The sequence below is a fragment of the Hypanus sabinus genome, chromosome 14 (assembly GCF_030144855.1).
Source record: "Hypanus sabinus isolate sHypSab1 chromosome 14, sHypSab1.hap1, whole genome shotgun sequence".
NCBI lineage: Eukaryota > Metazoa > Chordata > Chondrichthyes > Myliobatiformes > Dasyatidae > Hypanus > Hypanus sabinus.
This window is the reverse complement of record NC_082719.1, coordinates 1,585,509-1,599,405: the sequence shown is the minus strand read 5'-3', so window position 1 is coordinate 1,599,405 and position 13,897 is coordinate 1,585,509. Positions and strand designations below refer to the sequence as shown.

The window sequence follows — 13,897 nt, the reverse complement described above, 5'->3', positions numbered from 1 at the left end:
CTCTTGACTTGTGCTTTTCAATAACCACAAAGGCATCTCTGAGGCATTCCACAAGTTCTCTCTTGGGATTTTCCGAATCCATCTGCATATTGAAATCCCCCATGACGAGCATAACATTGCCTTTTTGACATGTTTTTTTTAATCTCGCTGCAATTTGTAGACCACATCCTGGCTTCTGTTTGGATTCACATGACGGTTTTCTTACGCTTGTAGTTTAACTCTGCCCATAATGATTTTCCAACTTCTGATCCTATGTCCATTTTTTCTAAATATGTGGTTTCATTTTTTTTGTATCAGAGAAGCCACTCCTCCTCTTCCTGCCTGTCCTTTCAATAGATTGTGTATTCTTGAATATTAAGCTCCCATCTATAATCGTCTTTCAGCCATGAATTGAACTGAATCTTTCATATACATGAAAAAAATCTTTACATTACATCTCTGTCTAAATGCACAATTTATAGTAATTTATAATACTAAAATTCAGGTAGATGGAGCTCATCAGCCAGGGAAGGCAGTCCATCTAAGAGAGGGAGAACTCTGATTTCAAACCTCCGCTGCATTGCGGCCATACCCACTCATGCGAGAGGCTTCGGGAGTAAACCTTGAGGACAAATCTGGAGCTGGAGTCCCTAAGGCAGTCCGACGTTGCCTTCAACCTTGTTCTGGCAACTCCTGCGATGACACTGGTGCCAAGCTGTATCAGCCCTTGGACAACATCGGTGTCATGGAGAGGGGAGACTTGCAGCATGGGCAACTGCTGGTCTTCCATACAACCTTGCCCAGGCCTGCGCCCTGGAAACTATTCCAGGCACAGATCCATGGTCTTGCGAGACTAATGGATGCCACCACCGTAATAAATAGTATGTACAACAGGACAGTCAGTATAACATAGAAATACAGCTGTATCAGCATGCATTAATCAGTCTGATGGCCTGGTGGAAGAAGCTGTCCCGGAGCCTGTTGGTCCTGGCTTTTATGCTGTGGTACTGTTTCCTGGATGGTAGCCGCTGGAACAGTTTGTGGTTGGGGTGACTTGGGTCACCAATGATCGTTCAGGCCCTTTTTACACAGCTGTCTTTGTAAATGTCTTGAATATAGGAAGTTCACATCTGCAAATGTGCTGGGTTATCTGCACTACTCTCTGCAGAGTCTTATGATTGTGGGAAGTACAGTTCCCGTACCAGGCAGTGATACAGCCAGTCAGGATGCTGTCAAAATGACTCTGTGACACCCACAACCTTGTACCTGTTGATCTCTAAATGCACTATTAAGATCATCCAGTTTATTTTGTATACTGCATGTATTCAAATATAATACCTTCAAATGTAATATTTATCACTCTTTTTAATTTTGTCCCTCTTTTACACTGCAACTCATCCCACTGACTGCAATTTTGCCCTATCATCTGCCTGTTCTTCCTGAAGGTCTAACTATACACTACCTCTGCTTGTAAACCAACATCCCCACCTTCAGCCCGATCACTCTGGTCCCCATTTCCCCCTGCCAAATTAATTTAAACCCTCTCCAACAGCACTAGTAAACCTGCCCACAAGGATATTGGTCCCCCTCGGGTTCCGGTGCAGCCTATCCCTTTTGTACAGGTCATACCTTCCCCAAAATAGATGCAATGATCCATAAATCTGAAACATGAGCAATACAGATAAAATGCTGGAGGAACTCAGCAGGCCAGGCACCATCTATGGAAAAGAGTTGACGTTTCAGGCTGAGACCCTTCAGCAGGTCTGTACAGTGCTCTTTTGCATAAATGTTGCCTGGCCTGAACTCCAGCTTTTGTGTGTTTTTGAATTTCCAGTATCTGCAGATTTTCTCTTGTTTGGAATCTGAAATCCTGCCCCCTGCACCAGTTCCTCAGTCATGCATTCATCTGCCAAATCATCCTATTATTGCCCTCGCTGGTAATGTGGCACAGGCAGCAATCCAGAGGTTTCTACCCTGCAGGTCCTGCTTTTCAGCTCACTCCCCAGTTTAAGCTTTCTGGCAGAGGCTAGCATGTTTCTTCAAATCCAGAATCTCTCTGTACTTATCAGTATTCATCTTCACATCAATCATGACCAGATTTCCATTCTCTGCTTCTGAAAAGCATCCCTGTAGCATGGTGCTACCTCCACCATACTTTACGGTAGGGATGGTGCTACTAGGCTGATGCACAATATTAGATTTGCTTAACATTGCGGCCAAGCTGTCCCATTTCAGTCTCATTTGATCACAAGACCTTCTTCCACATCTTTGTAGTGTCTTTTAAGTGATGCTTTGTAAAGTCCTCACAGGCAAGGATATGCTTGTTTTTCAGCTAGGGCTTCTTCCTTGCCACTCTTCCATAAATGCCCTGTTTGTGTAAGACTTAGAGATTGCAGAGCCATGAACTTCATCTCCAGTTGCAGCGCTGACTTCTGCAGCTCCTTCAGAGTGACTGTTGGCATCACAGTAGCCTCTCTTACAAGTGCCATTCTTCTCCATTGACTAAGTTTAGAGAGGCAGCCTGACCTAGGCAATGTGGCTGTGGTTTCGTATTTTTTCCACTTTTTCACGATGGGCTACACTGAGCTCCAGTGCCTTTGAGCTGGTCTTGTACCCTTCCCCAGATTTGTGCTTCTCTATTATCATTTCCCTTGAATGCTCTTGTCTTCATTTCGGTTTGGTCTCTTGAAAATCTACTTTAGCAATAAACAAATTTGAGGAAGGACATTCTTACTATTGAGGGAGTGCAGCGTAGGTTCACAAGGTTAATTCCCGGAATGGCGGGACTGTCATATGTTGAAAGATTGGAGTGACTGGGCTTGTATACACTGGAATTTAGAAGGATGAGAGGGGATCTGATTGAAACATATGAGATTATTAAGGGATTGGACACGCTGGAGGCAGGAAGCATAATGGGCGAGTCCAGAACTAGAGGCCACAGTTTAAGAATAAGGGGTAGGCCATTTAGAACAGAGGTGCGGAAAAACGTTTTCACCCAGAGAGTGGTGGATATGTGGAATGCTCTGCCCCAGAAGGCAGTGGAGGCCAAGTCTCTGGATGCATTCAAGAGAGAGTTAGATAGAGCTCTTACAGATTGCGGGGTCAAGGGATATGGGGAGAGGGCAGGAACTGGGGTACTGATTGTGTATGATCAGCCACGATCACAGTGAATGGCGGAGCTGGCTAGAAGGGCCGAATGGCCTACTCCTGCACCTAATGTCAATTGTCTATTGTATTGACTATTACTGCACCTGAGGAAAGTTAGTGTAGTAATTACAAAGGGGATGAATACTTTTTTAGCCTCATAATTTTAGTTTTTAGTTTTTTGTAAATTGGTTACAGGTTTTGGAATTTTTCTTTTGATTTGACATTGTGTACAATGTTTTGTAGATTAACTCAAAAAATCCCTTGTCAATAAATGTTTAATTTAGAAAATGAGGCAGTAAAATGTGGGAACGGTCATGAGGACTGAATTTGTTTTTACAAGGCACTGTATATGTGTTATGTGGTCCACCTTGGTCCAGAGGAATTTTGTCTTGTTGAATGACAATAAACTTGTACTCGAACATAACATCTCAGGACTACAGAAAGTGGTGGATACAACCCAGTCCATCTCAAGCAAAGCCCTCTCCAACATTGATTACATTTATTAGGACTGCTGCCACAAGAAAGCAGCATCCATCATCAAAGACCCTCACCCTCCAGTCCTTGTTCTCTTCTCACTACTGCAATCAGGCAGGAAGTACAGAAGCCTTGGGTCCCACATCACCAGGTTCAGGAACAGTACTAATTCTACAACTGTCAGGCTCCTGATCTGGTGTGGATAACTTCACTCAGCACAACCATGAACTGTGTCCACAACCTACAGACAAACTCTCATTCAAGGACTCTTTACAACTCACATTTTCAGTATTTTTTTTTAATTTGTCTTTTGCGTGTTGGTTGTTTGTCAGTCTTTATATGTGGTTTATCATAGATTTTGTTGTATTTCTTTTCCTGTAAATGCCTCGAAGAAAATGATTCTCAGAATAGTATATGTCACCATGTATATAGTAACATGTACATGCTTTGGTAACAAATTTACTTTGAACTCTGACCTACGAAGGCAAACCATGCCAAATGCCTTATTCGCTACACTATCTATCTGAATTACCAGTTGCAGGGAGCTATGGTCTTGGATCCCTAGGTTTCTCTGCTTATTAATGTATCTTGGCACCCTTCAATTTACTGCATATCCTACCTCTGCTTGGTGCTTAACTTTCAGAATTTGCAGCAGTAGGTTGCAGTTGATAGTTCTAGTACTTTCGCCTCTAACAAATTCACAACATCACTTTCTTATCCTTGTTGTTGATGAACATGTCCATTCCATGTTCCAAATTTGTATCCTTAATTTTATCTTGGAATGTCTCCTTAATATGTTGAAGTGAATATGAGTAAAGGCTAGAATGAGCACCAAGAAGGGTTGGTTGGAATATGGTGTGTGATGTGCAAGTTGAAATAAAGTGGGTTAGGAATTGACACCAGAATGGATTGAGGGTTGGAATAATGAGTGGGTCAAGATGGCAGTGTGCTGAAAGGGGGTGATCATCCTGTGGGAGGAATGGTGCTTTTAAAGTCTTGCTTGATGGCTCAGTGTGACTACACTTGGGCTATAGTAGGGTGGGCGGCTGTACTGGAATAGAGACATGTTTGGTCTGGTTAAATAATTTGTTTTGCAGGACAGAAGCAGGCTTGCAACATGGAAAAGGCAATAGATAGATGTCTTCTTTGAAGGAGACACTAAAATGGGAGTGAGCTAGATGAAGCAGAATATGTGCTTAGGATAAAGCAGGGGAATATAAAGCTGGAAGTTCTCACATCTAAATGGAAAATGTTTTTGTAGTTACAGTTGTGAAAGAAGTAGTAAACAAGTGTTAATTTATCTAGAGATGCAGCGCAGAACAAGCCCTTTCAGCTATGCCACCCAGCAACACATCAATTTAACCCTGGCCTGATCACAGGAAAATTTACAATGACCAATTAACCTACTAACCAGTACATCATAGTGCTGGGGCGAGGAAACCGAGCAGCCGGAGGAAACCCACGTGAACATGAGAAGGAAGGTGCAAACTTGTTTCCAGAGAATGCCGGAATCGAAATCCGAACTCAAAGCTGTAACAGTGTTGCGCTAATTGCTATACTATCGTGGCACCACAGACAGTTTTGTTTGTACAAATTCAGATTAATGACAGTGCATTGTCCATGGGCTGAAATAAGGAACGATTGGATTGTATTGGATGTGGAAGTGAATGAAGCTGGAAAATATCAGAACATTTCCAGTAGGGGATTCCGTGATTACATAGACATAAGAGATGATGGATTGTCATATCTGCATGTTAAAAATTACTCGAGTGTATTGAAAGTTACTGGGTTAGAAAGAGATGAGTATTTGGAAAGAGTACAGTGACTTAAGGACACATCGCCATAATGCTGGTTTAACAGTTGCAGCCTAAGGCAAAACACTGCTCACTTGGAGATAGTGACTTATTTATTGGCAACTTGATGTCTTGGTTTTTGTGCATTTTGCCACTTACCTAACAAATTAATCTGAACATATCATGAACTAGAATCTGAAGTTTCAACAGCTGAGACAAGGATAATCACTTTTAGACTTCACATTTTCCCATAGCATCTGAAGATGCAGAAGTACAGATTTGCATTTTCAGAATGTTTGGGTATGACCCAAGCATGGAGGGGGGTTGGTGAGAGAGGGAGAGAGGCTCTGATGCTGGCTGACCGTTCACTCACTTTAATGAGAACTGTTGCAGAATTTAAAGATAAAGAATAAGAATAAACCCTTGGCCAACAGGGCCATTAACTAAAACCCTCAAACTGAAAGCTAAATACCAACATGGGTTGGAAGCAATAACTAAATATTAAATAAATACAGCTTTTTTCAGCGGTCATGGAAATGGTAGTCCTCTTCACCGGACAAGGATAAGCGTAAGCAGGGAGTAGAAACGTTGCTGTGTTTTTGGTCAAGTCTAGACAAGACTAAAACGAAAGAAGGGAGTTAAATACCATTATTGTGAAACAGTAATTAGCTAGAATGTGCACACTCATGAGTGCAATTGCTGAGCTTGCTGCATGGATGTGTAACCCCAGCAACAGAGTCCGTTGTTGTGACATGCACAATGTATTTGATAATATTATTATGCATTTAGAATTCTGGAATTTGGTTATCATTTTAACAACTAAAATCTTACCCACAACATAAGCTGAGAAGTTCTCTATCTTCTCCAGGAATACCTGAGCATACTTAGGCAGGGGATATTTTTAAAAAACTATAAAAGCATCATGCACTCACTGTTCTATGCATTGTTACATGTACAGTGGCATGCAAAAGTGAATAGTTAAGTGTGGAGAAGATGAACTGATCTCCGAAAGTCATAAAGTTAAAGATGAAACAGTTTTTTTTAACATTTTAAGCAAGATTAGTGTATCATTTTTCATGTTGTACAATTTTAAAATGAATAAAAGGAAAGGAGCACCATGCAAAAATTTGGGCACCCCAAGAGATTTGAGCTCTCAGATAACTTTTACCAAGATCTCAGACCTTAATGAGCTTGTTTGGGCTATGACTTGTTCACAGTCATCGTTAAGAAAGGCCAGGTGATGCAGATTTCAAAGCTTTAGAAATACCCTGACTCCTCAAACTTTGTCCCAACAATCAGCAGCCATGGGCTTCTCTAAGCAGCTGCCCAGCACTCTGAAAATTAAAATAAGTGCCCACAAAGCAGGAGAAGTCTACAAGAAGATAGGAAAGCGTTTTCAGGTAGCTGTTTCCTCTGTTCGTAATGTAATTAAGAAATGGCAGTTAACAGGAATGGTGGATGTCAAGTTGATGTCTGGAAGACCAAGAAAACTTTCTGAGAGAACTGCTCGTAGTATTGCTAGAAAGGCAAATCAAAACCCCCGTTTGTCTGCAAAAGACCTTCAGGAAGATTTAGCGGACTCTGGAGTGGTGGTGCACTGTTCTACTGTGCAGCGACACCTGATCAAATATGACCTTTATGGAAGAGTCATCAGAAGGAAACCTTTCCTGCGTCCTCACCACAAAATTCAGCATCAGAAATTTGCAAAGGAACATCTAAACGAGCCTAATGTATTTTGGAAACAAGTCCTGTGTACTGAAGAAGTTAAAATAGAATTTTTTTGGTGCAATGAGCAAAGGTATGTTTGGAGAAAAAGGGTGCAGAATTTCATGAAAAGAACACCTCTCCAACTGTTAAACACGGGGGTGGATCGATCATGCTTTGGGCTTGTGTTGCAGCCCGTGGCACGGGGAACATTTCACTGGTAGAGGGAAGAATGAATTTAATTAAATACCAGTGAATTCTGGAAGCAAACATCACACTGTCTGTAAAAAAGCTGCAGATGGAAAGAGGATGTCTTCTACAACAGGATAATGATCGTAAACACACCTCAAAATCCACAGCTCAAGAGGTGCAAGCTGAAGGTTTTGCCATGGCCTTCATTGTCCCCCGACCTAAACATCATTGAAAATCTGTGGATGGACCCCAAAAGAGCAGTGCATGCATGTCGGCCAAAGAATCTCACAGAACTAAAAGCCTTTTGCAAGGAAGAATGAGCAAAAATCCCCCTAACAAGAATGGAAAGACTCTTAGCTGACTACAGAAAGCGTTTACAAGCTGTGATACTTGTCAAAGGGGGTGTTACTACGTACTGACCATGCAGCGTGCCCAAACTTTTGCTTCGGACCCTTTTCCTTTTTTGTTATTTTGAAACTATGAAAGATGGAATTTAAAAAGTAATCCTACTTAAAGTATTAAAGAAATGTGTCATCTTTAACTTTATGCCTTTTGGAAATCAGGTTTTTTTTTACTGGCTTAGCTATTCACAGTAACAGAAATTTTGACCGGGGTGCCCAAACTTTTGCATGCCCCACTGTAAATTGGTTTGCATCACATTCAAGTGCATGGTCTATGCACATAGCATATTGTGTGCACTCAGTATATTAAAGTAATTGTACTTGCTGGAGTGTTTCCCAAAATAACTGATGCCAAAATTAAGGAAGGCATTTTTGTTGGTCCACAAATGAAACAGGTCATTGACAACAGGCAATTCAGCGAAGAAAATTTTCAAAAACATCCTTGAATGCCTTCTATGTAATTTTCTCCAGTTCCACTAGAAATAATCAGCCTCAAAGATGAGCCAGTGAAACATCAACTATTGCCCAAGATCCAAACATACAAAGTTTAAGTCTCTCCAGCTGATTAAACATACTGCATCTGTGGTTGGCCAGGACATGGGAAACAGCCTGAAGTTTTCACATGATGCAGTATGTGTCTTCCTTGCATCTAAAGTTTATTAGATCAACACAACAAACAAAATACACTCAAAAAATTATTTCCAGTTTTCCTTGTCTGAAAGAAACTTCTTGGCAATACCCAGCTGTTAGTGTCAGCCAAATGCATTGGTAAATCGACTGGGATTCTGTTTTCCTCCCCCACTCCTTTTGAACTCACCTGCACCTAGCTGCTATGCTCCTGCTCCTTATTCCAATTACTGTACTCTGGTATGCTAGTAGGAATGTCAGTGAAAAGATTCTGTTTATGCAAGAGACGAACATGAGGTTAATGTGAACTGCGTCAACCTAAAAAGATACTCATAAGCAAAATGACTTCATCTTGGTGTTGGAATTACTTGAGCGTATTTCAATGCACCCACCATAATTGACAAGAATTTAACCAGTCAAATGCAGTTATTTGTAAAGCATGCTATAGTTTTATTTAAAGAAATGTACTTTTCCATGTCATCTGTAAATCAGAATTTTGTAACTCATGCATAGGAAACAATTGATCAATTTTATAGTGATATCTTGCTGCTTGGCTTATCTTAAGGTATATTTTAACCAAACACAACTGTTTAAACAGAAAGGCAAACACGAGGAAATCTGCAGATGCTGGAAATTCAAGCAACACACACAAAATGCTGGTGGAATGCAGCAGGCCAGGTAGCATTCCACCAGCATTTTGTGTGTGTTGTTTAAACAGAAAAGTTATTCTTTGGCAGAGTCTCCCAGTAAACAAAGTTTAAAATCAAAGCTGGGAGGTGACAAGTAGAAGAGCTAAAGGCTGAAGAACTCTGATAGGAGAAGACATAGGATCATGGGATAATGGGAAAGAAGTGGGTAAACAGGTAATAGGTGAGGGAGGAGAAGAAAAGGGGTGAAAGGGCCACAGAATGGGGAGGGAGCTGTTGAAGGTTAGAAAGATCAATGTTCATGCTATTAGATTGGAGACTAACTGGATCCTGGGTGTTACACTGGACACAGCAAACGTGCTCGATGAAATGGTCTCCCAATCTGCATGGGTCTCGCTGATGTGGAGGAGACCAGACCAATACAACAAATGAGTCCACCACCTCACTTGGAAGGACTGTTTAAGGCACTGAATGGTGGCGGAGAAGGAGGAGGGGTGGTTGTAGCATTCGTCATAGTTGCAGGGGTAAGTGCCAGGAGGGAGATCAGTGGGGTGGGAGGAGTTTTCAAGGGAGTCATGGAGAGTGATTCCTGCAGAAAGCGGAGGTGTGGTGGGGAAGGGAAGAGGAAGATGTACCTGAAAGTGTGATCCCATTGGAGATGGCGGAAGTTGAGGATAATGATATGCTGGATATAGAGACTTGTGAGGTGGAAGGTGAGGGCAAGGGGAACTCTATCCCTTTTATATTGGGGTGGTTGTGATGGAGGTAGAACATGTGGGAAATGGGAAAGATGTGAGAGAGGGCAGCATCGATAATGATGGAAGGGAAACCCCAATATCTGAAAAGCGAGTTTCTTTTATGGAAAGCCTCATCCTGAGGGCGGTGGAGGCAGAATAACTAAGAGAAAGGAATAGTAAATAATAGAGTGTGAAGAAGTAAAATGTGAGCATCAGTGACATTTGTCAGAGAATAATCTGCCTCTGGAGTTGGAGACAGCGATATCAAAAAGAAGATAGATTTATCAGATCAAGTAAATCTGAAGGCAGGGTGAAAGATGAGGAATTTCGTTAGTGAAATTGACGAGCTAGCATGGGTGCAGGGGCCCAAACAAATGCCCATGGCTACATCTTTGGTTTGGAGAAAGTCGGAGGAGCCAAAAGAGAAATTGTTGAGGCTGAGTATCAGTTCTGCCAGACAGAGGATAATAGAGATGGAGACGCCTCTCTCTAGCAGTATCTGCAAAATTTCTTGTGTTTTGGATGATTAAATTGATACATGTTTCAAACATTTTCTGTTTGCATATCAGATAGCTAATATTCACAGGTATTAATTTTAGTCAGGGCAGCATTTATTCAGTTATTCACTGAGTGCATTGATGTAATATTTCTTTCTTAACATTGCAGAAAGAAGCACAGCACCAAGTGTAACAAGGAAGTCCAAAGCACAATTCTGTGAGCAGGTCTCACTGAACAAAGGACTAAGCAAATCTATGGGGTTTTTGGCAATTACTGACAGGACGTTGGATTTGGATTCTTATCACACATTTTCTGGGCATGAAGATTCTATAAGTGTACACCGGAAGTTACAATCTACACCCAATGGATTGGGGATGGATTCCAGTTTCATTTGTGATCATGGTAATAGGAAGTACTGGACCTCCACAGTTGACCTGGGTTGTTACAAGGCCAGAACGATGGCAGCAGGAGATCGTTCTCATCGACATAGCCTTTGCCCACAGGGGATGGGCCGACAGATCAAAAACACTTCCCACGTCAGAGAAAGAATGCACTCGGAGTTGAGGCAAGTGCCAGCTTCACTTGGTATTCAAAGATCTCATCATACTTCTCAACTATCCATCTCATCAGCTGTCTCAGGTGTTTATGAAAGAATTAAAGAAAGACAGAAGAAATTACAAGTTCTGAGAGAAGCAATGGATGTGGATGGTAAGTACAACATAGTAATTTTTTGTAACGGAAATTAAGAGTCACAAATGCAGAGGAAGGGTGCATAAGACTATAAGACATAAGAGCAAAAGTCGGCAATTGGCTGATGTGTTTATCCTGTCTAGGATATGGTACCGAAAACTGCTCACAATACTTCAAATGTGGTCTGACCGTTGCCTTATGAAGTCTCAGCATTATGTCCTTACTTTTATATTCTAGTATCTCAAGATGAATGCTGACATTACATTTGCTTTCCTTACTACTGACTCAAACTGAAAGACAGCCTTCAGGAAATCCTCTACAACCTGTACTAGGACTCCCAAGTCCCTTTGCACCTGTAATTTCTGAAGTTGCTCCCCATTGAGAAAATAGTCTGGACCTTTATTTCTTCTACCAGAGTGCGTGACCATACATTTTTCTACATTGTATTCCATCTGCTACATCTTTGCCCATTCTTCTAATGTGTCCAAGTCCTCTTGCAGATTCCCTGCTTCCTCAACACTACCAGCCAACCAGAAAAGCCCCCTTTTATTTCTCTTTGCTTCTACCAGTCAGCTAATCTTCTGTTCATGATAGTACCTTCCCTGTAATAGTTCAGGTTCCTATCTTATTTACCAGCATCATGTGTGGCACCTTCCAAAATGTGTTTGATTACAGATATAATGACTCAGATTTTCTGTTGCAGCATGTGATTTGGTATCTTATTAGCTAGACCTACCTCAGCAGCATTCATCTCAACAAAGATTTGTCCACAAATCAGATCAAATTCAAGTTTAATTATCATTCAACTATGCATGTATACAACTGAACAAAACAGTGCTCCTCTGGGGCCATGGTGCAAAACATATAAAGCACTTTCAAAATAGCGAGGGGGTGGGGGAAGAGCCATGCAAAAATAAAAGCACATATAAAGCCCAAGACTCTGAGCAACATGTCCCGCAATTGATGGTACTGTTCCTGGCACTGCAATCCAGCCTGTCATTTCATGGATTGAACACGGGAGAGCAGCACTGATGGAAGAGACCAGTCCCAAATGAGCACAGACGCCACGCTGTCCTGCCTCCAGCATCTCCTCCCCTGCACTGCAATAGCAAAGTTGCTGAACAAAAAAATGGATGGGACCAAAATACGGAAGCACCGGTACCAACAAGATGTCACGGTAATGGATGAATTTTATAAATGAAAGGAAGTAGATTGAATGCACCCAGTATTAAATAAAATAAAGAAACGAGGAATAAAAAGAACTGGAAAGACAAAAAATTAAACACTTTAAATTTAACATAAAAAAGTTGTTTAAATCAATTTGAAGGAGTTTGTGTTGGATTATACATGTGCGATTAATCCACGAGCATTAGATGTCTGTGACACAGAGTGTATATCCATTAGACAGATGCAGAATTACAAGACATTCAATGCATATTAATGATGACAATTGAGAAACATAATTAACACTTGTTTTGATTTCTGCATTTAGTAGCTTGTGTATTTCTTTCTTTTATTTGCCATACCATTTATGGATAAATAACTGACTGCCATTACTCTTATGATTTTTTGGCATAAAAATCTGGTTTAATGTATCAATTGTAATTCTGGAATTGACAATTTTGCTATATCCAGTGCTCACTTCACTGGGTACCTAATAAAGTGGCCACTGAGTATAAGTTTACGGTGTTCTGCTCCTGCAATCCGTCCACTTCAAGGGTTGTCATGCCGCGTGTTTAGAGATGCTGTTCAGTACATCACTGTTGTAACATGGTTATTTGAGTTACTGCGGCTTTCCTGTCAGTTTGAACCAGTTTGGCCATTCTCCTTTGACCTCTCTCATTCACAAAGTGTTTTCAACCACAGACCTGCTGCTTACTGGATTTTTTGTGTTGTTTTTCATACCATTATCTGTAAAACTCTAGATTCTGTTGTGTGTGAAAATCCCAGGAGATCAGCAGTTTCTGAGATACTCAAACCACCCCAGGATCTCTTCTGGGGGAGGTGTGAGATGTTCAAAAGTGACAGTTTGCACCTGAACGAAGGGGACCAATATTCTCACGGGCAGGTTTGTTAGAGCTGTTGGGAAGGGTTTGTATTAATTTGGCAGGGGGGTGGGAACTGGAATGAAGGGATTCAGGATAGGACAGATGATAAAAACAGTAAAGCTAGCGTGCAGTCAGACTGTCAGGAAGGGCAGGCAGGGGATGGAACTTAGTTACACCAACAGGCTGAGTATCAAATCATTAGGGATGCAGAATCAGAAAGGATAACAAACACAGTACTCAAGGTGTTGTATCTAAATGTACTTAGTATAAGAAATAGGGTGGATGATCTTCTTGCAATATCACAGATTGCCAGGTATGATGTTGTGGCCATCACTGAGTCGAGGTTGTAGTTGTGAGCTGAATGTCCAAAGTTTCATGTTGTATTGGAGGGATAGGAAGGTAGGCAGAGGGGTTGGTGTGGCTCTGCTGGTAAAGAATGGCATCAAATTAGTAGGAAGATTTGACATCAGAAGATGTTGAATCTTTGTGGGTGGAGTTCAGAAAAGGCAAGGGTAAAAGGATGTTGAAGTCAGTTACATACAGGCATCCCAGCAGTGGCTGGGAGGTGAACTACAGGTTACAACAGGAAATAGAAAAGGCAATGTTATGGTAGTCATGAGAGATTTTAACATGCAGGTCAACTGGGAAAGTCAGGTTGGAAATGGATCTCAAAAGAGTGAATTTGTTGAATGCCTAAGAGAGAGGTTTTTAGAGGGGATCAGCTATACTGGATTGGGTGTTATGTAATGAACCAGAGGTGATTAGGGAAGCTGAAGGTGAAAGAACCCTTTGGAACCAGTGATCACAATATGACTGTGTTCAACTTGAAATTTGACAGGGAGAAAGTAAAGTCTGATGTAGCAGTGTTTCAGTGGAGTAAGGGAAATTACAGTGGTGTGAGAGAGGAGTTGGCCAAAGTAAACTGGAAGGAGCTGCTGGCAGGGATGTCAGCAGAGCAGC

General features: G+C 41.4%; 1 protein-coding gene across 3 annotated transcripts in view; it reads left to right on the top strand.

The window, feature by feature from the left end:
* ptpn13 (protein tyrosine phosphatase non-receptor type 13) overlaps window positions 1-13,897 on the top strand; it is a 303,931-nt gene that overhangs the window by 102,366 nt on the left and 187,668 nt on the right. For all 3 annotated transcript variants that reach the window (XM_059988683.1, XM_059988682.1, XM_059988681.1), the window contains exon 7: window positions 10,368-10,907. In XM_059988683.1, coding sequence (XP_059844666.1) covers window positions 10,368-10,907 — 540 coding nt within the window. The remainder of the gene's footprint in view (window positions 1-10,367; window positions 10,908-13,897) is intronic.